This window comes from Gobius niger (genome assembly GCF_951799975.1).
Source record: "Gobius niger genome assembly, chromosome: 1".
In the NCBI taxonomy this organism is placed as follows: domain Eukaryota; kingdom Metazoa; phylum Chordata; class Actinopteri; order Gobiiformes; family Gobiidae; genus Gobius; species Gobius niger.
Genome location: NC_136852.1, coordinates 35,851,204 through 35,877,757, shown reverse-complemented (window position 1 = coordinate 35,877,757; position 26,554 = coordinate 35,851,204). Strand labels below are relative to the sequence as shown.

Below are 26,554 nucleotides of genomic sequence, written 5' to 3'. Positions count from 1 at the left end.
ACTCAACATCTACTGTTCCAAATTATTATGCAACTCATAGTTTCAATGCATTTTATAGGTTGTAAAGAATTGAAAATGGTAATTTGTTGAATTGGCAGCATTAGGAGGTCATATTTACTGTAAATTTCGGCCAATTAAGCACACCTTACTATAAGCCGTACCAGCTAAATCTTCGGCATTGTATACATACAGGCCGCACTCGAATATAAGTCGCAGGTTTTTCATAGTGCTGTGCAACCGCTCAGAGCGGCCCATGGTGCGGATGAGGAGGAAGAGGCACCTCATCCCGGAGAAAGGTGCAGTTGTGGGCAGAGGGAGGGCGGCAGGGACGGCAGTGATAAACGCATAAAAAAGGCACGCAGAAGTGGCCAGTGTAGCCAACCTCAGTGTGGAAGTGTAGGGATGTGACGTGTAACCCGTCTGTGTTGTGGCCACATGTCCAGCTCAGACCGCTCCCCAGGCAAGCAAAGCCCTTCCACATTTAGGCTAAAGTGAGCCTTCATCATTTTAAAAGTTACTCATCTACCATTCCTCAGCCAAGAGCAGCGTTGATTAGAAGTTAAGCCATAATGTTTCGCCAAGCCCGTCTCACTTTTGCGTTTACTGCTAGAGATGCCTCTAGTGCCTGCTGGCGGCTATATATTGGCCACACCGTCATATTGGCCGCAGGGTTCAAAGCGTGGGAAAAAAGTAGCGGCTTATAGGCTGGAAATTACGGTACTGAAATCAAAAGCAATTTCAATCAAAAACTTCTTAACAGGTCAAGTTATATTTTAACATATACAACACATAACTTATTTTATAGCAGCTTCGAAATTGAGTTTTGGGATATTTTCTGGTTGGATTTCTCTGCAGGATGTCAGAATAACCTCCCAGAGCTGCTGTTTGGATGAAAACTCCAAAGGTTCTCAATAGGGTTGAGGTCAGGGAAGGATGGGGTCCACATCATGAGTTTCTCCCCTTTTATGCGCATAGCAGCCAATGATGCAGAGGTATTCTTTACAGCATGACATGGAAAGTGGTCAGTCAGAAACTCCACTTCAGGGAGCCTAAAGGGACCAACCAGCTCTCTCCCCATTATTCTGGCCCAAAACATGACTCCGCCCCCTCCTTACTGACGTCACAGCCTTGTTGGGACATTGTGGCCATTCACCAACCATCCACTACTCCATCCATCTGACCATCCAGGGTTACACGGCCTCATCAGTGAACAAGACTGTTTGAAAATGAGTCCTCATGTATTTCTGAGCCACTGCAGCCGTTTCTGCTTCAGCTTCAATGAACAGTTTAGGGGAGGCCCGGATAGAAGGTTTATGCACAACTGCAGCCTCTGGAGGGTCCGACACCTTGATGTTCGGGAGACTCCAGAGGCACCAGCAGCTTCAAATACCTGTATTCTGCTTTGAAGCAGCTGTTCTCTTATCTGATGTATTTGTCTGGCAGAAACCGTTCTCATTGTGCCTTTACCTGCACAAACCCGTGTGTGCTCTGAATCAGCCACAAATCTCTTAACTGTACGATGATTACACTTAATCTTTTGTGAAATATCACCTAGTATAATATCATACCTAGTCCAAGGCATTCAACTATTTCAGGCTTTTCATCAGCAGAGAGATCCTTTTTTGTTCCCATATGTCAGTGATTCAAAGAGCCCTGAGACACAATACCATCCATGAGTTTCATTGAAAAACTTTTTTTGTTGTTGTTTGTTTGTCACATTCTGCTGCAGGTGAGATCCTGGACGAGTGGGTGTCTGTGGTGGACAACCCCGAAGGCCTGAGGAAGCTGCTGTCTCTTCAGGACGGCACCGCGGCAGCGGAGCTGGGCGGGGTGCTGCCCATTCTCCATGTGTACCAGTATCTGGAGACCACGGGACGCTGGCATGTCATGGGCACGGACGACCAGAAGAGCTCCTCTCAGCTCAAACAACGCATCCGACAGGGTATGACTCCGAAATATATCCACATGACTCTAAACATCCACACGACTTACACATATCCACCTGACTCCCCTATATCCACATGACTCCCCTATATCCACATGACTCCCCTATATCCACATGACTCCCCTATATCTACACGACTCCCACATATTCACACGACTCCCCTATATCCACATGACTCTAAACATCCACACGACTTCCACATATCCACCTGACTCCCCTATATCCACACGACTCTCACATATCCACAAGACTCCCCTATATCCACATGACTCCCCTATATCCACATGACTCTCACATATCCACACGACTCTCACATATCCACATGACTCCTCTATATCCACACGACTCTCACATATCCACACGACTCTCACATATCCACACGACTCTCACATATCCACACGACTCCCACATATTCACACGACTCCCCTATATCCACATGACTCTAAACATCCACACGACTTCCACATATCCACCTGACTCCCCTATATCCACATGACTCCCCTATATCGACATGACTCCCCTATATCCCTATATCCACCTGACTCCCCTATATCCACATGACTCCCCTATATCCACATGACTCCCCTATATCCCGATATCCACCTGACTCCCCTATATCCACATGACTCCCCTATATCCACATGACTCCCCTATATCCCGATATCCACCTGACTCCCCTATATCCACATGACTCCCCTATATCCCGATATCCACCTGACTCCCCTATATCCACGCGACTCCCCTATATCCACGCGACTCCCCTATATCCACCTGACTCCCCTATATCCACATGACTCCCCTATATCCACATGACTCCCCTATATCCACATGACTCCCCTATATCCCGATATCCACCTGACTCCCCTATATCCACGCGACTCCCCTATATCCACCTGACTCCCCTATATCCACATGACTCCCCTATATCCACATGACTCCCCTATATCCACATGACTCCCCTATATCCACACGACTCTCACATATCCACATGACTCCTCTATATCCACACGACTCTCACATATCCACACGACTCTCACATATCCACACGACTCCCACATATTCACACGACTCCCCTATATCCACATGACTCTAAACATCCACACGACTTCCACATATCCACCTGACTCCCCTATATCCACATGACTCCCCTATATCCCGATATCCACCTGACTCCCCTATATCCACATGACTCCCCTATATCCACATGACTCCCCTATATCCCGATATCCACCTGACTCCCCTATATCCACATGACTCCCCTATATCCCGATATCCACCTGACTCCCCTATATCCACGCGACTCCCCTATATCCACATGACTCCCCTATATCCACATGACTCCTCTATATCCACATGACTCTAAACATCCACACGACTTCCACATATCCACCTGACTCCCCTATATCCACATGACTCCCCTATATCCACATGACTCCCCTATATCCACATGACTCCCCTATATCCAAATGACTCTCACATATCCACACGACTCTCACATATCCACATGACTCCTCTATATCCACACGACTCTCACATATCCACACGACTCTCACATATCCACACGACTCTCACATATCCACACGACTCTCACATATCCCCACGACTCCCACATATTCACACGACTCCCCTATATCCACATGACTCTAAACATCCACACGACTTCCACATATCCACCTGACTCCCCTATATCCACATGACTCCCCTATATCGACATGACTCCCCTATATCCCTATATCCACCTGACTCCCCTATATCCACATGACTCCCCTATATCCCAATATCCACCTGACTCCCCTATATCCACATGACTCCCCTATATCCAAATGACTCCCCTATATCCCCATGACTCCCCTATATCCCGATATCCACCTGACTCCCCTATATCCACATGACTCCCCTATATCCACATGACTCCCCTATATCCCGATATCCACCTGACTCCCCTATATCCACATGACTCCCCTATATCCCGATATCCACCTGACTCCCCTATATCCACACGACTCCCCTATATCCACATGACTCCCCTATATCCACATGACTCCTCTATATCCACATGACTCTAAACATCCACACGACTTCCACATATCCACCTGACTCCCCTATATCCACATGACTCCCCTATATCCACATGACTCCCCTATATCCACATGACTCTCACATATCCACACGACTCTCACATATCCACATGACTCCCCTATATCCACATGACTCTCACATATCCACACGACTCTCACATATCCACATGACTCCTCTATATCCACACGACTCTCACATATCCACACGACTCTCACATATCCACACGACTCTCACATATCCACACAACTCTCACATATCCACACGACTCTCACATATCCACACGACTCCCACATATCCACATGACTCCCCTATATCCACATGACTCTCACATATCCACACGACTCTCACATATCCACATGACTCCCCTATATCCACATGACTCTCACATATCCACACGACTCTCACATATCCACATGACTCCTCTATATCCACACGACTCTCACATATCCACACGACTCTCACATATCCACATGACTCTCACATATCCACACGACTCTCACATATCCACATGACTCCTCTATATCCACACGACTCTCACATATCCACACGACTCTCACATATTCACACGACTCCCCTATATCCACATGACTCTAAACATCCACACGACTTCCACATATCTACCTGACTCCCCTATATCCACATGACTCCCCTATATCCACATGACTCCCCTATATCCCAATATCCACTTGACTCCCCTATATCCACATGACTCCCCTATATCCACATGACTCCCCTATATCCACATGACACCCCTATATCCCGATATCCACCTGACTCCCCTATATCCACACGACTCCCCTATATCCACATGACTCCCCTATATCCACCTGACTCCCCTATATCCACACGACTCCCCTATATCCACATGACTCCCCTATATCCACATGACTCCCCTATATCCACATGACTCCCCTATATCCACATGACTCCCCTATATCCACTTGAATCCCCTATATCCACCTGACTCCTCTATATCCACATGACTCCCCTATATCCACATGACTCCCCTATATCCACATGACTCCCCTATATCCACATGACTCCCCTATATCCACCTGAATCCCCTATATCCACCTGACTCCCCTATATCCACCTGACTCCCCTATATCCACATGACTCCCCTATATCCCAATATCCACCTGACTCCCTTATATCCACATGACTCCCCTATATCCACATGACTCCCCTATATCCCGATATCCACCTGACTCCCCTATATCCACATGACTCCCCTATATTCCGATATCCACACGACTCCCCTATATCCACACGACTCCCCTATATCCACATGACTCCCCTATATCCACCTGACTCCCCTATATCCACATGTCTCCCCTATATCCACATGACTCCCCTATATCCACACGACTCCCCTATATCCACATGACTCCCCTATATCCACATGACTCCCCTATATCCACATGACTCTCACATATCCACATGACTCCCCTATATCCACATGACTCCCCTATATCCACATGACTCCTCTATATCCACATGACTCTCACATATCCACATGACTCCCCTATATCCACATGACTCTCACATATCCACATGACTCCCCTATATCCACATGACTCCCCTATATCCACACGACTCCCCTATATCCACATGACTCCCCTATATCCACACGACTCCCCTATATCCACATGACTCCCTTATATCCACATGACTCTCACATATCCACATGACTCCCCTATATCCACATGACTCCCCTATATCCACACGACTCCCCTATATCCACATGACTCCCCTATATCCACATGACTCCCCTATATCCACATGACTCCCCTATATCCACATGACTCCCCTATATCCACTTGACTCCCCTATATCCACATGACTCCACTATATCCACATGACTCCCCTATATCCACATGACTCCCCTATATCCACATGACTCCCCTATATCCACATGACTCCCCTATAGCCACCTGACTCCCCTATATCCACCTGACTCCCCTATATCCACATGACTCCCCTATATCCACATGACTCTCACATATCCACTTGACTCCCCTATATCCACATGACTCCCCTATATCCACACGACTCCCCTATATCCACATGACTCCCCTATATCCACACGACTCCCCTATATCCACATGACTCCCTTAAATCCACATGACTCTCACATATCCACATGACTCCCCTATATCCACATGACTCCCCTATATCCACACAACTCCCCTATATCCACATGACTCCCCTATATCCACATGACTCCCCTATATCCACATGACTCCCCTCTATCCCCATGACTCCCCTATATCCACATGACTCCCCTATATCCACACGACTCCCCTATATCCACATGACTCCCTTATATCCACATGACTCTCACATATCCACATGACTCCCCTATATCCACATGACTCCCCTATATCCACACAACTCCCCTATATCCACCTGACTCCCCTATATCCACATGACTCCCCTATATCGACATGACTTCCCTATATCCCTATATCCACCTGACTCCCCTATATCCACATGACTCCCCTATATCCCAATATCCACCTGACTCCCCTATATCCACATGACTCCCCTATATCCAAATGACTCCCCTATATCCCCATGACTCCCCTATATCCCGATATCCACCTGACTCCCCTATATCCACATGACTCCCCTATATCCACATGACTCCCCTATATCCCGATATCCACCTGACTCCCCTATATCCACATGACTCCCCTATATCCCGATATCCACCTGACTCCCCTATATCCACACGACTCCCCTATATCCACATGACTCCCCTATATCCACATGACTCCTCTATATCCACATGACTCTAAACATCCACACGACTTCCACATATCCACCTGACTCCCCTATATCCACATGACTCCCCTATATCCACATGACTCCCCTATATCCACATGACTCCCCTATATCCACATGACTCTCACATATCCACACGACTCTCACATATCCACATGACTCCCCTATATCCACATGACTCTCACATATCCACACGACTCTCACATATCCACATGACTCCTCTATATCCACACGACTCTCACATATCCACACGACTCTCACATATCCACACGACTCTCACATATCCACACAACTCTCACATATCCACACGACTCTCACATATCCACACGACTCCCACATATCCACATGACTCCCCTATATCCACATGACTCTCACATATCCACACGACTCTCACATATTCACACGACTCCCCTATATCCACATGACTCTAAACATCCACACGACTTCCACATATCTACCTGACTCCCCTATATCCACATGACTCCCCTATATCCACATGACTCCCCTATATCCCAATATCCACTTGACTCCCCTATATCCACATGACTCCCCTATATCCACATGACTCCCCTATATCCACATGACACCCCTATATCCCGATATCCACCTGACTCCCCTATATCCACACGACTCCCCTATATCCACATGACTCCCCTATATCCACCTGACTCCCCTATATCCACACGACTCCCCTATATCCACATGACTCCCCTATATCCACATGACTCCCCTATATCCACATGACTCCCCTATATCCACATGACTCCCCTATATCCACATGACTCCCCTATATCCACTTGAATCCCCTATATCCACCTGACTCCTCTATATCCACATGACTCCCCTATATCCACATGACTCCCCTATATCCACATGACTCCCCTATATCCACATGACTCCCCTATATCCACCTGAATCCCCTATATCCACCTGACTCCCCTATATCCACCTGACTCCCCTATATCCACATGACTCCCCTATATCCCAATATCCACCTGACTCCCTTATATCCACATGACTCCCCTATATCCACATGACTCCCCTATATCCCGATATCCACCTGACTCCCCTATATCCACATGACTCCCCTATATTCCGATATCCACACGACTCCCCTATATCCACACGACTCCCCTATATCCACATGACTCCCCTATATCCACCTGACTCCCCTATATCCACATGTCTCCCCTATATCCACATGACTCCCCTATATCCACACGACTCCCCTATATCCACATGACTCCCCTATATCCACATGACTCCCCTATATCCACATGACTCTCACATATCCACATGACTCCCCTATATCCACATGACTCCCCTATATCCACATGACTCCTCTATATCCACATGACTCTCACATATCCACATGACTCCCCTATATCCACATGACTCTCACATATCCACATGACTCCCCTCTATCCCCATGACTCCCCTATATCCACATGACTCCCCTATATCCACACGACTCCCCTATATCCACATGACTCCCTTATATCCACATGACTCTCACATATCCACATGACTCCCCTATATCCACATGACTCCCCTATATCCACACAACTCCCCTATATCCACCTGACTCCCCTATATCCACATGACTCCCCTATATCGACATGACTCCCCTATATCCCTATATCCACCTGACTCCCCTATATCCACATGACTCCCCTATATCCCAATATCCACCTGACTCCCCTATATCCACATGACTCCCCTATATCCAAATGACTCCCCTATATCCCCATGACTCCCCTATATCCCGATATCCACCTGACTCCCCTATATCCACATGACTCCCCTATATCCACATGACTCCCCTATATCCCGATATCCACCTGACTCCCCTATATCCACATGACTCCCCTATATCCCGATATCCACCTGACTCCCCTATATCCACACGACTCCCCTATATCCACATGACTCCCCTATATCCACATGACTCCTCTATATCCACATGACTCTAAACATCCACACGACTTCCACATATCCACCTGACTCCCCTATATCCACATGACTCCCCTATATCCACATGACTCCCCTATATCCACATGACTCCCCTATATCCACATGACTCTCACATATCCACACGACTCTCACATATCCACATGACTCCCCTATATCCACATGACTCTCACATATCCACACGACTCTCACATATCCACATGACTCCTCTATATCCACACGACTCTCACATATCCACACGACTCTCACATATCCACACGACTCTCACATATCCACACAACTCTCACATATCCACACGACTCTCACATATCCACACGACTCCCACATATCCACATGACTCCCCTATATCCACATGACTCTCACATATCCACACGACTCTCACATATCCACATGACTCCCCTATATCCACATGACTCTCACATATCCACACGACTCTCACATATCCACATGACTCCTCTATATCCACACGACTCTCACATATCCACACGACTCTCACATATCCACATGACTCTCACATATCCACACGACTCTCACATATCCACATGACTCCTCTATATCCACACGACTCTCACATATCCACACGACTCTCACATATCCACACGACTCTCACATATCCACACGACTCTCACATATCCACACGACTCCCATATATCCACATGACTCCACTATATCCACATGACTCTCACATATCCACACGACTCTCACATATCCACATGACTCCCCTATATCCACATGACTCTCACATATCCACACGACTCTCACATATCCACATGACTCCTCTATATCCACACGACTCTCACATATCCACACGACTCTCACATATCCACATGACTCTCACATATCCACACGACTCTCACATATCCACATGACTCCTCTATATCCACACGACTCTCACATATCCACACGACTCTCACATATTCACACGACTCCCCTATATCCACATGACTCTAAACATCCACACGACTTCCACATATCTACCTGACTCCCCTATATCCACATGACTCCCCTATATCCACATGACTCCCCTATATCCCAATATCCACTTGACTCCCCTATATCCACATGACTCCCCTATATCCACATGACTCCCCTATATCCACATGACACCCCTATATCCCGATATTCACCTGACTCCCCTATATCCACATGACTCCCCTATATCCCGATATCCACCTGACTCCACTATATCCACACGACTCCCCTATATCCACATGACTCCCCTATATCCACCTGACTCCCCTATATCCACACGACTCCCCTATATCCACATGACTCCCCTATATCCACATGACTCCCCTATATCCACATGACTCCCCTATATCCACATGACTCCCCTATATCCACATGACTCCCCTATATCCACCTGAATCCCCTATATCCACCTGACTCCTCTATATCCACATGACTCCCCTATATCCACATGACTCCCCTATATCCCAATATCCACCTGACTCCCTTATATACACATGACTCCCCTATATCCACATGACTCCCCTATATCCCGATATCCACCTGACTCCCCTATATCCACATGACTCCCCTATATCCCGATATCCACACGACTCCCCTATATCCACACGACTCCCCTATATCCACATGACTCCCCTATATCCCGATATCCACCTGACTCCCCTATATCCACATGACTCCCCTATATCCCGATATTCACACGACTCCCCTATATCCACATGACTCTAAACATCCACACGACTTCCACATATCTACCTGACTCCCCTATATCCACATGACTCCCCTATATCCACATGACTCCCCTATATCCCAATATCCACTTGACTCCCCTATATCCACATGACTCCCCTATATCCACATGACTCCCCTATATCCACATGACACCCCTATATCCCGATATCCACCTGACTCCCCTATATCCACATGACTCCCCTATATCCCGATATCCACCTGACTCCACTATATCCACCTGACTCCACTATATCCACACGACTCCCCTATATCCACATGACTCCCCTATATCCACCTGACTCCCCTATATCCACACGACTCCCCTATATCCACATGACTCCCCTATATCCACATGACTCCCCTATATCCACATGACTCCCCTATATCCACATGACTCCCCTATATCCACATGACTCCCCTATATCCACCTGAATCCCCTATATCCACCTGACTCCTCTATATCCACATGACTCCCCTATATCCACATGACTCCCCTATATCCCAATATCCACCTGACTCCCTTATATACACATGACTCCCCTATATCCACATGACTCCCCTATATCCCGATATCCACCTGACTCCCCTATATCCACATGACTCCCCTATATCCCGATATCCACACGACTCCCCTATATCCACACGACTCCCCTATATCCACATGACTCCCCTATATCCACCTGACTCCCCTATATCCACATGTCTCCCCTATATCCACATGACTCCCCTATATCCACACGACTCCCCTATATCCACATGACTCCCCTATATCCACATGACTCCCCTATATCCACACGACTCTCACATATCCACACGACTCTCACATATCCACACGACTCTCACATATCCCCACGACTCCCACATATTCACACGACTCCCCTATATCCACATGACTCTAAACATCCACACGACTTCCACATATCCACCTGACTCCCCTATATCCACATGACTCCCCTATATCGACATGACTCCCCTATATCCCTATATCCACCTGACTCCCCTATATCCACATGACTCCCCTATATCCCAATATCCACCTGACTCCCCTATATCCACATGACTCCCCTATATCCAAATGACTCCCCTATATCCCCATGACTCCCCTATATCCCGATATCCACCTGACTCCCCTATATCCACATGACTCCCCTATATCCACATGACTCCCCTATATCCCGATATCCACCTGACTCCCCTATATCCACATGACTCCCCTATATCCCGATATCCACCTGACTCCCCTATATCCACACGACTCCCCTATATCCACATGACTCCCCTATATCCACATGACTCCTCTATATCCACATGACTCTAAACATCCACACGACTTCCACATATCCACCTGACTCCCCTATATCCACATGACTCCCCTATATCCACATGACTCCCCTATATCCACATGACTCCCCTATATCCACATGACTCCCCATATCCACATGACTCTCACATATCCACACGACTCTCACATATCCACATGACTCCCCTATATCCACATGACTCTCACATATCCACACGACTCTCACATATCCACATGACTCCTCTATATCCACACGACTCTCACATATCCACACGACTCTCACATATCCACACGACTCTCACATATCCACACGACTCTCACATATCCACACGACTCCCACATATCCACATGACTCCCCTATATCCACATGACTCTCACATATCCACACGACTCTCACATATCCACATGACTCCCCTATATCCACATGACTCTCACATATCCACACGACTCTCACATATCCACATGACTCCTCTATATCCACACGACTCTCACATATCCACACGACTCTCACATATCCACATGACTCTCACATATCCACACGACTCTCACATATCCACATGACTCCTCTATATCCACACGACTCTCACATATCCACACGACTGTCACATATTCACACGACTCCCCTATATCCACATGACTCTAAACATCCACACGACTTCCACATATCTACCTGACTCCCCTATATCCACATGACTCCCCTATATCCACATGACTCCCCTATATCCCAATATCCACTTGACTCCCCTATATCCACATGACTCCCCTATATCCACATGACTCCCCTATATCCACATGACACCCCTATATCCCGATATCCACCTGACTCCCCTATATCCACACGACTCCCCTATATCCACATGACTCCCCTATATCCACCTGACTCCCCTATATCCACACGACTCCCCTATATCCACATGACTCCCCTATATCCACATGACTCCCCTATATCCACATGACTCCCCTATATCCACATGACTCCCCTATATCCACATGACTCCCCTATATCCACCTGAATCCCCTATATCCACCTGACTCCTCTATATCCACATGACTCCCCTATATCCACATGACTCCCCTATATCCACATGACTCCCCTATATCCACATGACTCCCCTATATCCACCTGAATCCCCTATATCCACCTGACTCCCCTATATCCACCTGACTCCCCTATATCCACATGACTCCCCTATATCCCAATATCCACCTGACTCCCTTATATCCACATGACTCCCCTATATCCACATGACTCCCCTATATCCCGATATCCACCTGACTCCCCTATATTCACATGACTCCCCTATATCCCGATATCCACACGACTCCCCTATATCCACACGACTCCCCTATATCCACATGACTCCCCTATATCCACCTGACTCCCCTATATCCACATGTCTCCCCTATATCCACATGACTCCCCTATATCCACACGACTCCCCTATATCCACATGACTCCCCTATATCCACATGACTCCCCTATATCCACATGACTCTCACATATCCACATGACTCCCCTATATCCACATGACTCCCCTATATCCACATGACTCCTCTATATCCACATGACTCTCACATATCCACATGACTCCCCTATATCCACATGGCTCTCACATATCCACATGACTCCCCTATATCCACATGACTCCCCTATATCCACACGACTCCCCTATATCCACATGACTCCCCTATATCCACACGACTCCCCTATATCCACATGACTCCCTTTTATCCACATGACTCACATATCCACATGACTCCCCTATATCCACATGACTCCCCTATATCCACACGACTCCCCTATATCCACATGACTCCCCTATATCCACATGACTCCCCTATATCCACATGACTCCCCTATATCCACATGACTCCCCTATATCCACATGACTCCCCTATATCCACATGACTCCACTATATCCACATGACTCCCCTATATCCACATGACTCCCCTATATCCACATGACTCCCCTATATCCACATGACTCCCCTATAGCCACCTAACTCCCCTATATCCACCTGACTCCCCTATATCCACATGACTCCCCTATATCCACATGACTCTCACATATCCACTTGACTCCCCTATATCCACATGACTCCCCTATATCCACACGACTCCCCTATATCCACATGACTCCCCTATATCCACACGACTCCCCTATATCCACATGACTCCCTTATATCCACATGACTCTCACATATCCACATGACTCCCCTATATCCACATGACTCCCCTATATCCACACGACTCCCCTATATCCACATGACTCCCCTATATCCACATGACTCCCCTATATGCACATGACTCCCCTCTATCCCCATGACTCCCCTATATCCACATGACTCCCCTATATCCACACGACTCCCCTATATCCACCTGACTCCCCTATATCCACACGACTCCCCTATATCCACACGACTCCCCTATATCCACATGACTCCCCTATATCCATATGACTCCCCTATATCCACATGACTCCCCTATATCCACCTGACTCCCCTATATCCACATGACTACCCTATATCCACATGACTCCCCTATATCCACATGACTCCCCTATATCCACCTGACTCCCCTATATCCACATGACTCCCCTATATCCACATGACTCCCCTATATCCACATGACTCCTCTATATCCACATGACTCTAAACATCCACACGACTTCCACATATCCACCTGACTCCCCTATATCCACATGACTCCCCTATATCCACATGACTCCCCTATATCCACATGACTCCCCTATATCCACATGACTCCCCTATATCCACATGACTCTCACATATCCACACGACTCTCACATATCCACATGACTCCCCTATATCCACATGACTCTCACATATCCACACGACTCTCACATATCCACATGACTCCTCTATATCCACACGACTCTCACATATCCACACGACTCTCACATATCCACACGACTCTCACATATCCACACGACTCTCACATATCCACACGACTCCCACATATCCACATGACTCCCCTATATCCACATGACTCTCACATATCCACACGACTCTCACATTTCCACATGACTCCCCTATATCCACATGACTCTCACATATCCACACGACTCTCACATATCCACATGACTCCTCTATATCCACACGACTCTCACATATCCACACGACTCTCACATATCCACATGACTCTCACATATCCACACGACTCTCACATATCCACATGACTCCTCTATATCCACACGACTCTCACATATCCACACGACTCTCACATATTCACACGACTCCCCTATATCCACATGACTCTAAACATCCACACGACTTCCACATATCTACCTGACTCCCCTATATCCACATGACTCCCCTATATCCACATGACTCCCCTATATCCCAATATCCACTTGACTCCCCTATATCCACATGACTCCCCTATATCCACATGACTCCCCTATATCCACATGACACCCCTATATCCCGATATCCACCTGACTCCCCTATATCCACATGACTCCCCTATATCCCGATATCCACCTGACTCCCCTATATCCACACGACTCCCCTATATCCACCTGACTCCCCTATATCCACACGACTCCCCTATATCCACATGACTCCCCTATATCCACATGACTCCCCTATATCCACATGACTCCCCTATATCCACATGACTCCCCTATATCCACATGACTCCCCTATATCCACCTGAATCCCCTATATCCACCTGACTCCTCTATATCCACATGACTCCCCTATATCCACATGACTCCCCTATATCCCAATATCCACCTGACTCCCTTATATCCACATGACTCCCCTATATCCACATGACTCCCCTATATCCCGATATCCACCTGACTCCCCTATATCCACATGACTCCCCTATATCCCGATATCCACACGACTCCCCTATATCCACACGACTCCCCTATATCCACATGACTCCCCTATATCCACCTGACTCCCCTATATCCACATGTCTCCCCTATATCCACATGACTCCCCTATATCCACACGACTCCCCTATATCCACATGACTCCCCTATATCCACATGACTCCCCTATATCCACATGACTCTCACATATCCACATGACTCCCCTATATCCACATGACTCCCCTATATCCACATGACTCCTCTATATCCACATGACTCTCACATATCCACATGACTCCCCTATATCCACATGACTCTCACATATCCACATGACTCCCCTATATCCACATGACTCCCCTATATCCACACGACTCCCCTATATCCACATGACTCCCCTATATCCACACGACTCCCCTATATCCACATGACTCCCTTATATCCACATGACTCTCACATATCCACATGACTCCCCTATATCCACATGACTCCCCTATATCCACACGACTCCCCTATATCCACATGACTCCCCTATATCCACATGACTCCCCTATATCCACATGACTCCCCTATATCCACATGACTCCCCTATATCCACATGACTCCCCTATATCCACATGACTCCCCTATATCCACATGACTCCACTATATCCACATGACTCCCCTATATCCACATGACTCCCCTATATCCACATGACTCCCCTATATCCACATGACTCCCCTATAGCCACCTGACTCCCCTATATCCACCTGACTCCCCTATATCCACATGACTCCCCTATATCCACATGACTCTCACATATCCACTTGACTCCCCTATATCCACATGACTCCCCTATATCCACACGACTCCCCTATATCCACATGACTCCCCTATATCCACACGACTCCCCTATATCCACATGACTCCCTTATATCCACATGACTCTCACATATCCACATGACTCCCCTATATCCACATGACTCCCCTATATCCACACGACTCCCCTATATCCACATGACTCCCCTATATCCACATGACTCCCCTATATCCACATGACTCCCCTCTATCCCCATGACTCCCCTATATCCACATGACTCCCCTATATCCACACGACTCCCCTATATCCACCTGACTCCCCTATATCCACACGACTCCCCTATATCCACACGACTCCCCTATATCCACATGACTCCCCTATATCCATATGACTCCCCTATATCCACATGACTCCCCTATATCCACCTGACTCCCCTATATCCACATGACTCCCCTATATCCACATGACTCCCCTATATCCACATGACTCTCACATATCCACACGACTCTCACATATCCACATGACTCCCCTATATCCACATGACTCTCACATATCCACACGACTCTCACATATCCACATGACTCCTCTATATCCACACGACTCTCACATATCCACACGACTCTCACATATCCACACGACTCTCACATATCCACACGACTCTCACATATCCACACGACTCCCACATATCCACATGACTCCCCTATATCCACATGACTCTCACATATCCACACGACTCTCACATATCCACATGACTCCCCTATATCCACATGACTCTCACATATCCACACGACTCTCACATATCCACATGACTCCTCTATATCCACACGACTCTCACATATCCACACGACTCTCACATATCCACATGACTCTCACATATCCACACGACTCTCACATATCCACATGACTCCTCTATATCCACACGACTCTCACATATCCACACGACTCTCACATATTCACACGACTCCCCTATATCCACATGACTCTAAACATCCACACGACTTCCACATATCTACCTGACTCCCCTATATCCACATGACTCCCCTATATCCACATGACTCCCCTATATCCCAATATCCACTTGACTCCCCTATATCCACATGACTCCCCTATATCCACATGACTCCCCTATATCCACATGACACCCCTATATCCCGATATCCACCTGACTCCCCTATATCCACATGACTCCCCTATATCCCGATATCCACCTGACTCCCCTATATCCACACGACTCCCCTATATCCACCTGACTCCCCTATATCCACACGACTCCCCTATATCCACATGACTCCCCTATATCCACATGACTCCCCTATATCCACATGACTCCCCTATATCCACATGACTCCCCTATATCCACCTGAATCCCCTATATCCACCTGACTCCTCTATATCCACATGACTCCCCTATATCCACATGACTCCCCTATATCCCAATATCCACCTGACTCCCTTATATCCACATGACTCCCCTATATCCACATGACTCCCCTATATCCCGATATCCACCTGACTCCCCTATATCCACATGACTCCCCTATATCCCGATATCCACACGACTCCCCTATATCCACACGACTCCCCTATATCCACATGACTCCCCTATATCCACCTGACTCCCCTATATCCACATGTCTCCCCTATATCCACATGACTCCCCTATATCCACACGACTCCCCTATATCCACATGACTCCCCTATATCCACATGACTCCCCTATATCCACATGACTCTCACATATCCACATGACTCCCCTATATCCACATGACTCCCCTATATCCACATGACTCCCCTATATCCACATGACTCTCACATATCCACATGACTCCCCTATATCCACCTGACTCCCCTATATCCACATGACTCCCCTATATCCCGATATCCACCTGACTCCCCTATATCCACACGACTCCCCTATATCCACCTGACTCCCCTATATCCACACGACTCCCCTATATCCACATGACTCCCCTATATCCACATGACTCCCCTATATCCACATGACTCCCCTATATCCACATGACTCCCCTATATCCACCTGAATCCCCTATATCCACCTGACTCCTCTATATCCACATGACTCCCCTATATCCACATGACTCCCCTATATCCCAATATCCACCTGACTCCCTTATATCCACATGACTCCCCTATATCCACATGACTCCCCTATATCCCGATATCCACCTGACTCCCCTATATCCACATGACTCCCCTATATCCCGATATCCACACGACTCCCCTATATCCACACGACTCCCCTATATCCACATGACTCCCCTATATCCACCTGACTCCCCTATATCCACATGTCTCCCCTATATCCACATGACTCCCCTATATCCACACGACTCCCCTATATCCACATGACTCCCCTATATCCACATGACTCCCCTATATCCACATGACTCTCACATATCCACATGACTCCCCTATATCCACATGACTCCCCTATATCCACATGACTCCTCTATATCCACATGACTCTCACATATCCACATGACTCCCCTATATCCACATGACTCTCACATATCCACATGACTCCCCTATATCCACATGACTCCCCTATATCCACACGACTCCCCTATATCCACATGACTCCCCTATATCCACACGACTCCCCTATATCCACATGACTCCCTTATATCCACATGACTCTCACATATCCACATGACTCCCCTATATCCACATGACTCCCCTATATCCACACGACTCCCCTATATCCACATGACTCCCCTATATCCACATGACTCCCCTATATCCACATGACACCCCTATATCCACATGACTCCCCTATATCCACATGACTCCCCTATATCCACATGACTCCCCTATATCCACATGACTCCACTATATCCACATGACTCCCCTATATCCACATGACTCCCCTATATCCACATGACTCCCCTATATCCACATGACTCCCCTATAGCCACCTGACTCCCCTATATCCACCTGACTCCCCTATATCCACATGACTCCCCTATATCCACATGACTCTCACATATCCACTTGACTCCCCTATATCCACATGACTCCCCTATATCCACACGACTCCCCTATATCCACATGACTCCCCTATATCCACACGACTCCCCTATATCCACATGACTCCCTTATATCCACATGACTCTCACATATCCACATGACTCCCCTATATCCACATGACTCCCCTATATCCACACGACTCCCCTATATCCACATGACTCCCCTATATCCACATGACTCCCCTATATCCACATGACTCCCCTCTATCCCCATGACTCCCCTATATCCACATGACTCCCCTATATCCACACGACTCCCCTATATCCACCTGACTCCCCTATATCCACACGACTCCCCTATATCCACACGACTCCCCTATATCCACATGACTCCCCTATATCCATATGACTCCCCTATATCCACATGACTCCCCTATATCCACCTGACTCCCCTATATCCACATGACTCCCCTATATCCACATGACTCCCCTATATCCACATGACTCTCACATATCCACACGACTCTCACATATCCACATGACTCCCCTATATCCACATGACTCTCACATATCCACACGACTCTCACATATCCACATGACTCCTCTATATCCACACGACTCTCACATATCCACACGACTCTCACATATCCACACGACTCTCACATATCCACACGACTCCCACATATCCACATGACTCCCCTATATCCACATGACTCTCACATATCCACACGACTCTCACATATCCACATGACTCCCCTATATCCACATGACTCTCACATATCCACACGACTCTCACATATCCACATGACTCCTCTATATCCACACGACTCTCACATATCCACACGACTCTCACATATCCACATGACTCTCACATATCCACACGACTCTCACATATCCACATGACTCCTCTATATCCACACGACTCTCACATATCCACACGACTCTCACATATTCACACGACTCCCCTATATCCACATGACTCTAAACATCCACACGACTTCCACATATCTACCTGACTCCCCTATATCCACATGACTCCCCTATATCCACATGACTCCCCTATATCCCAATATCCACTTGACTCCCCTATATCCACATGACTCCCCTATATCCACATGACTCCTCTATATCCACATGACTCTCACATATCCACATGACTCCCCTATATCCACATGACTCTCACATATCCACATGACTCCCCTATATCCACATGACTCCCCTATATCCACACGACTCCCCTATATCCACATGACTCCCCTATATCCACACGACTCCCCTATATCCACATGACTCCCTTATATCCACATGACTCTCACATATCCACATGACTCCCCTATATCCACATGACTCCCCTATATCCACACGACTCCCCTATATCCACATGACTCCCCTATATCCACATGACTCCCCTATATCCACATGACTCCCCTATATCCACATGACTCCCCTATATCCACATGACTCCCCTATATCCACATGACTCCCCTATATCCACATGACTCCACTATATCCACATGACTCCCCTATATCCACATGACTCCCCTATATCCACATGACTCCCCTATATCCACATGACTCCCCTATAGCCACCTGACTCCCCTATATCCACCTGACTCCCCTATATCCACATGACTCCCCTATATCCACATGACTCTCACATATCCACTTGACTCCCCTATATCCACATGACTCCCCTATATCCACACGACTCCCCTATATCCACATGACTCCCCTATATCCACATGACTCCCCTATATCCACATGACTCCTCTATATCCACATGACTCTAAACATCCACACGACTTCCACATATCCACCTGACTCCCCTATATCCACATGACTCCCCTATATCCACATGACTCCCCTATATCCACATGACTCCCCTATATCCACATGACTCCCCTATATCCACATGACTCTCACATATCCACACGACTCTCACATATCCACATGACTCCCCTATATCCACATGACTCTCACATATCCACACGACTCTCACATATCCACATGACTCCTCTATATCCACACGACTCTCACATATCCACACGACTCTCACATATCCACACGACTCTCACATATCCACACGACTCTCACATATCCACACGACTCCCATATATCCACATGACTCCACTATATCCACATGACTCTCACATATCCACACGACTCTCACATATCCACATGACTCCCCTATATCCACATGACTCTCACATATCCACACGACTCTCACATATCCACATGACTCCTCTATATCCACACGACTCTCACATATCCACACGACTCTCACATATCCACATGACTCTCACATATCCACACGACTCTCACATATCCACATGACTCCTCTATATCCACACGACTCTCACATATCCACACGACTCTCACATATTCACACGACTCCCCTATATCCACATGACTCTAAACATCCACACGACTTCCACATATCTACCTGACTCCCCTATATCCACATGACTCCCCTATATCCACATGACTCCCCTATATCCCAATATCCACTTGACTCCCCTATATCCACATGACTCCCCTATATCCACATGACTCCCCTATATCCACATGACACCCCTATATCCCGATATCCACCTGACTCCCCTATATCCACATGACTCCCCTATATCCCGATATCCACCTGACTCCACTATATCCACACGACTCCCCTATATCCACATGACTCCCCTATATCCACCTGACTCCCCTATATCCACACGACTCCCCTATATCCACATGACTCCCCTATATCCACATGACTCCCCTATATCCACATGACTCCCCTATATCCACATGACTCCCCTATATCCACATGACTCCCCTATATCCACCTGAATCCCCTATATCCACCTGACTCCTCTATATCCACATGACTCCCCTATATCCACATGACTCCCCTATATCCCAATATCCACCTGACTCCCTTATATACACATGACTCCCCTATATCCACATGACTCCCCTATATCCCGATATCCACCTGACTCCCCTATATCCACATGACTCCCCTATATCCCGATATCCACACGACTCCCCTATATCCACACGACTCCCCTATATCCACATGACTCCCCTATATCCACCTGACTCCCCTATATCCACATGTCTCCCCTATATCCACATGACTCCCCTATATCCACACGACTCCCCTATATCCACATGACTCCCCTATATCCACATGACTCCCCTATATCCACACGACTCTCACATATCCACACGACTCTCACATATCCACACGACTCTCACATATCCCCACGACTCCCACATATTCACACGACTCCCCTATATCCACATGACTCTAAACATCCACACGACTTCCACATATCCACCTGACTCCCCTATATCCACATGACTCCCCTATATCGACATGACTCCCCTATATCCCTATATCCACCTGACTCCCCTATATCCACATGACTCCCCTATATCCCAATATCCACCTGACTCCCCTATATCCACATGACTCCCCTATATCCAAATGACTCCCCTATATCCCCATGACTCCCCTATATCCCGATATCCACCTGACTCCCCTATATCCACATGACTCCCCTATATCCACATGACTCCCCTATATCCCGATATCCACCTGACTCCCCTATATCCACATGACTCCCCTATATCCCGATATCCACCTGACTCCCCTATATCCACACGACTCCCCTATATCCACATGACTCCCCTATATCCACATGACTCCTCTATATCCACATGACTCTAAACATCCACACGACTTCCACATATCCACCTGACTCCCCTATATCCACATGACTCCCCTATATCCACATGACTCCCCTATATCCACATGACTCCCCTATATCCACATGACTCCCCATATCCACATGACTCTCACATATCCACACGACTCTCACATATCCACATGACTCCCCTATATCCACATGACTCTCACATATCCACACGACTCTCACATATCCACATGACTCCTCTATATCCACACGACTCTCACATATCCACACGACTCTCACATATCCACACGACTCTCACATATCCACACGACTCTCACATATCCACACGACTCCCACATATCCACATGACTCCCCTATATCCACATGACTCTCACATATCCACACGACTCTCACATATCCACATGACTCCCCTATATCCACATGACTCTCACATATCCACACGACTCTCACATATCCACATGACTCCTCTATATCCACACGACTCTCACATATCCACACGACTCTCACATATCCACATGACTCTCACATATCCACACGACTCTCACATATCCACATGACTCCTCTATATCCACACGACTCTCACATATCCACACGACTCTCACATATTCACACGACTCCCCTATATCCACATGACTCTAAACATCCACACGACTTCCACATATCTACCTGACTCCCCTATATCCACATGACTCCCCTATATCCACATGACTCCCCTATATCCCAATATCCACTTGACTCCCCTATATCCACATGACTCCCCTATATCCACATGACTCCCCTATATCCACATGACACCCCTATATCCCGATATCCACCTGACTCCCCTATATCCACACGACTCCCCTATATCCACATGACTCCCCTATATCCACCTGACTCCCCTATATCCACACGACTCCCCTATATCCACATGACTCCCCTATATCCACATGACTCCCCTATATCCACATGACTCCCCTATATCCACATGACTCCCCTATATCCACATGACTCCCCTATATCCACCTGAATCCCCTATATCCACCTGACTCCTCTATATCCACATGACTCCCCTATATCCACATGACTCCCCTATATCCACATGACTCCCCTATATCCACATGACTCCCCTATATCCACCTGAATCCCCTATATCCACCTGACTCCCCTATATCCACCTGACTCCCCTATATCCACATGACTCCCCTATATCCCAATATCCACCTGACTCCCTTATATCCACATGACTCCCCTATATCCACATGACTCCCCTATATCCCGATATCCACCTGACTCCCCTATATCCACATGACTCCCCTATATCCCGATATCCACACGACTCCCCTATATCCACACGACTCCCCTATATCCACATGACTCCCCTATATCCACCTGACTCCCCTATATCCACATGTCTCCCCTATATCCACATGACTCCCCTATATCCACACGACTCCCCTATATCCACATGACTCCCCTATATCCACATGACTCCCCTATATCCACATGACTCTCACATATCCACATGACTCCCCTATATCCACATGACTCCCCTATATCCACATGACTCCTCTATATCCACATGACTCTCACATATCCACATGACTCCCCTATATCCACATGACTCTCACATATCCACATGACTCCCCTATATCCACATGACTCCCCTATATCCACACGACTCCCCTATATCCACATGACTCCCCTATATCCACACGACTCCCCTATATCCACATGACTCCCTTATATCCACATGACTCACATATCCACATGACTCCCCTATATCCACATGACTCCCCTATATCCACACGACTCCCCTATATCCACATGACTCCCCTATATCCACATGACTCCCCTATATCCACATGACTCCCCTATATCCACATGACTCCCCTATATCCACATGACTCCACTATATCCACATGACTCCCCTATATCCACATGACTCCCCTATATCCACATGACTCCCCTATATCCACATGACTCCCCTATAGCCACCTGACTCCCCTATATCCACCTGACTCCCCTATATCCACATGACTCCCCTATATCCACATGACTCTCACATATCCACTTGACTCCCCTATATCCACATGACTCCCCTATATCCACACGACTCCCCTATATCCACATGACTCTCCTATATCCACACGACTCCCCTATATCCACATGACTCCCTTATATCCACATGACTCTCACATATCCACATGACTCCCCTATATCCACATGACTCCCCTATATCCACACGACTCCCCTATATCCACATGACTCCCCTATATCCACATGACTCCCCTATATGCACATGACTCCCCTCTATCCCCATGACTCCCCTATATCCACATGACTCCCCTATATCCACACGACTCCCCTATATCCACCTGACTCCCCTATATCCACACGACTCCCCTATATCCACACGACTCCCCTATATCCACATGACTCCCCTATATCCATATGACTCCCCTATATCCACATGACTCCCCTATATCCACCTGACTCCCCTATATCCACATGACTACCCTATATCCACATGACTCCCCTATATCCACATGACTCCCCTATATCCACCTGACTCCCCTATATCCACATGACTCCCCTATATCCACATGACTCCCCTATATCCACATGACTCCTCTATATCCACATGACTCTAAACATCCACACGACTTCCACATATCCACCTGACTCCCCTATATCCACATGACTCCCCTATATCCACATGACTCCCCTATATCCACATGACTCCCCTATATCCACATGACTCCCCTATATCCACATGACTCTCACATATCCACACGACTCTCACATATCCACATGACTCCCCTATATCCACATGACTCTCACATATCCACACGACTCTCACATATCCACATGACTCCTCTATATCCACACGACTCTCACATATCCACACGACTCTCACATATCCACACGACTCTCACATATCCACACGACTCTCACATATCCACACGACTCCCACATATCCACATGACTCCCCTATATCCACATGACTCTCACATATCCACACGACTCTCACATATCCACATGACTCCCCTATATCCACATGACTCTCACATATCCACACGACTCTCACATATCCACATGACTCCTCTATATCCACACGACTCTCACATATCCACACGACTCTCACATATCCACATGACTCTCACATATCCACACGACTCTCACATATCCACATGACTCCTCTATATCCACACGACTCTCACATATCCACACGACTCTCACATATTCACACGACTCCCCTATATCCACATGACTCTAAACATCCACACGACTTCCACATATCTACCTGACTCCCCTATATCCACATGACTCCCCTATATCCACATGACTCCCCTATATCCCAATATCCACTTGACTCCCCTATATCCACATGACTCCCCTATATCCACATGACTCCCCTATATCCACATGACACCCCTATATCCCGATATCCACCTG

General features: G+C 47.4%; 1 protein-coding gene across 1 annotated transcript in view; it reads left to right on the top strand.

Annotated features, from left to right (window-relative positions):
* c5 (complement component 5) overlaps positions 1-26,554 on the top strand; it is a 199,674-nt gene that overhangs the window by 108,434 nt on the left and 64,686 nt on the right. Inside the window, exon 24 of the mRNA XM_079563481.1 lies at positions 1,730-1,942. Within this exon, the coding sequence (XP_079419607.1) occupies positions 1,730-1,942 (213 nt within the window). The remainder of the gene's footprint in view (positions 1-1,729; positions 1,943-26,554) is intronic.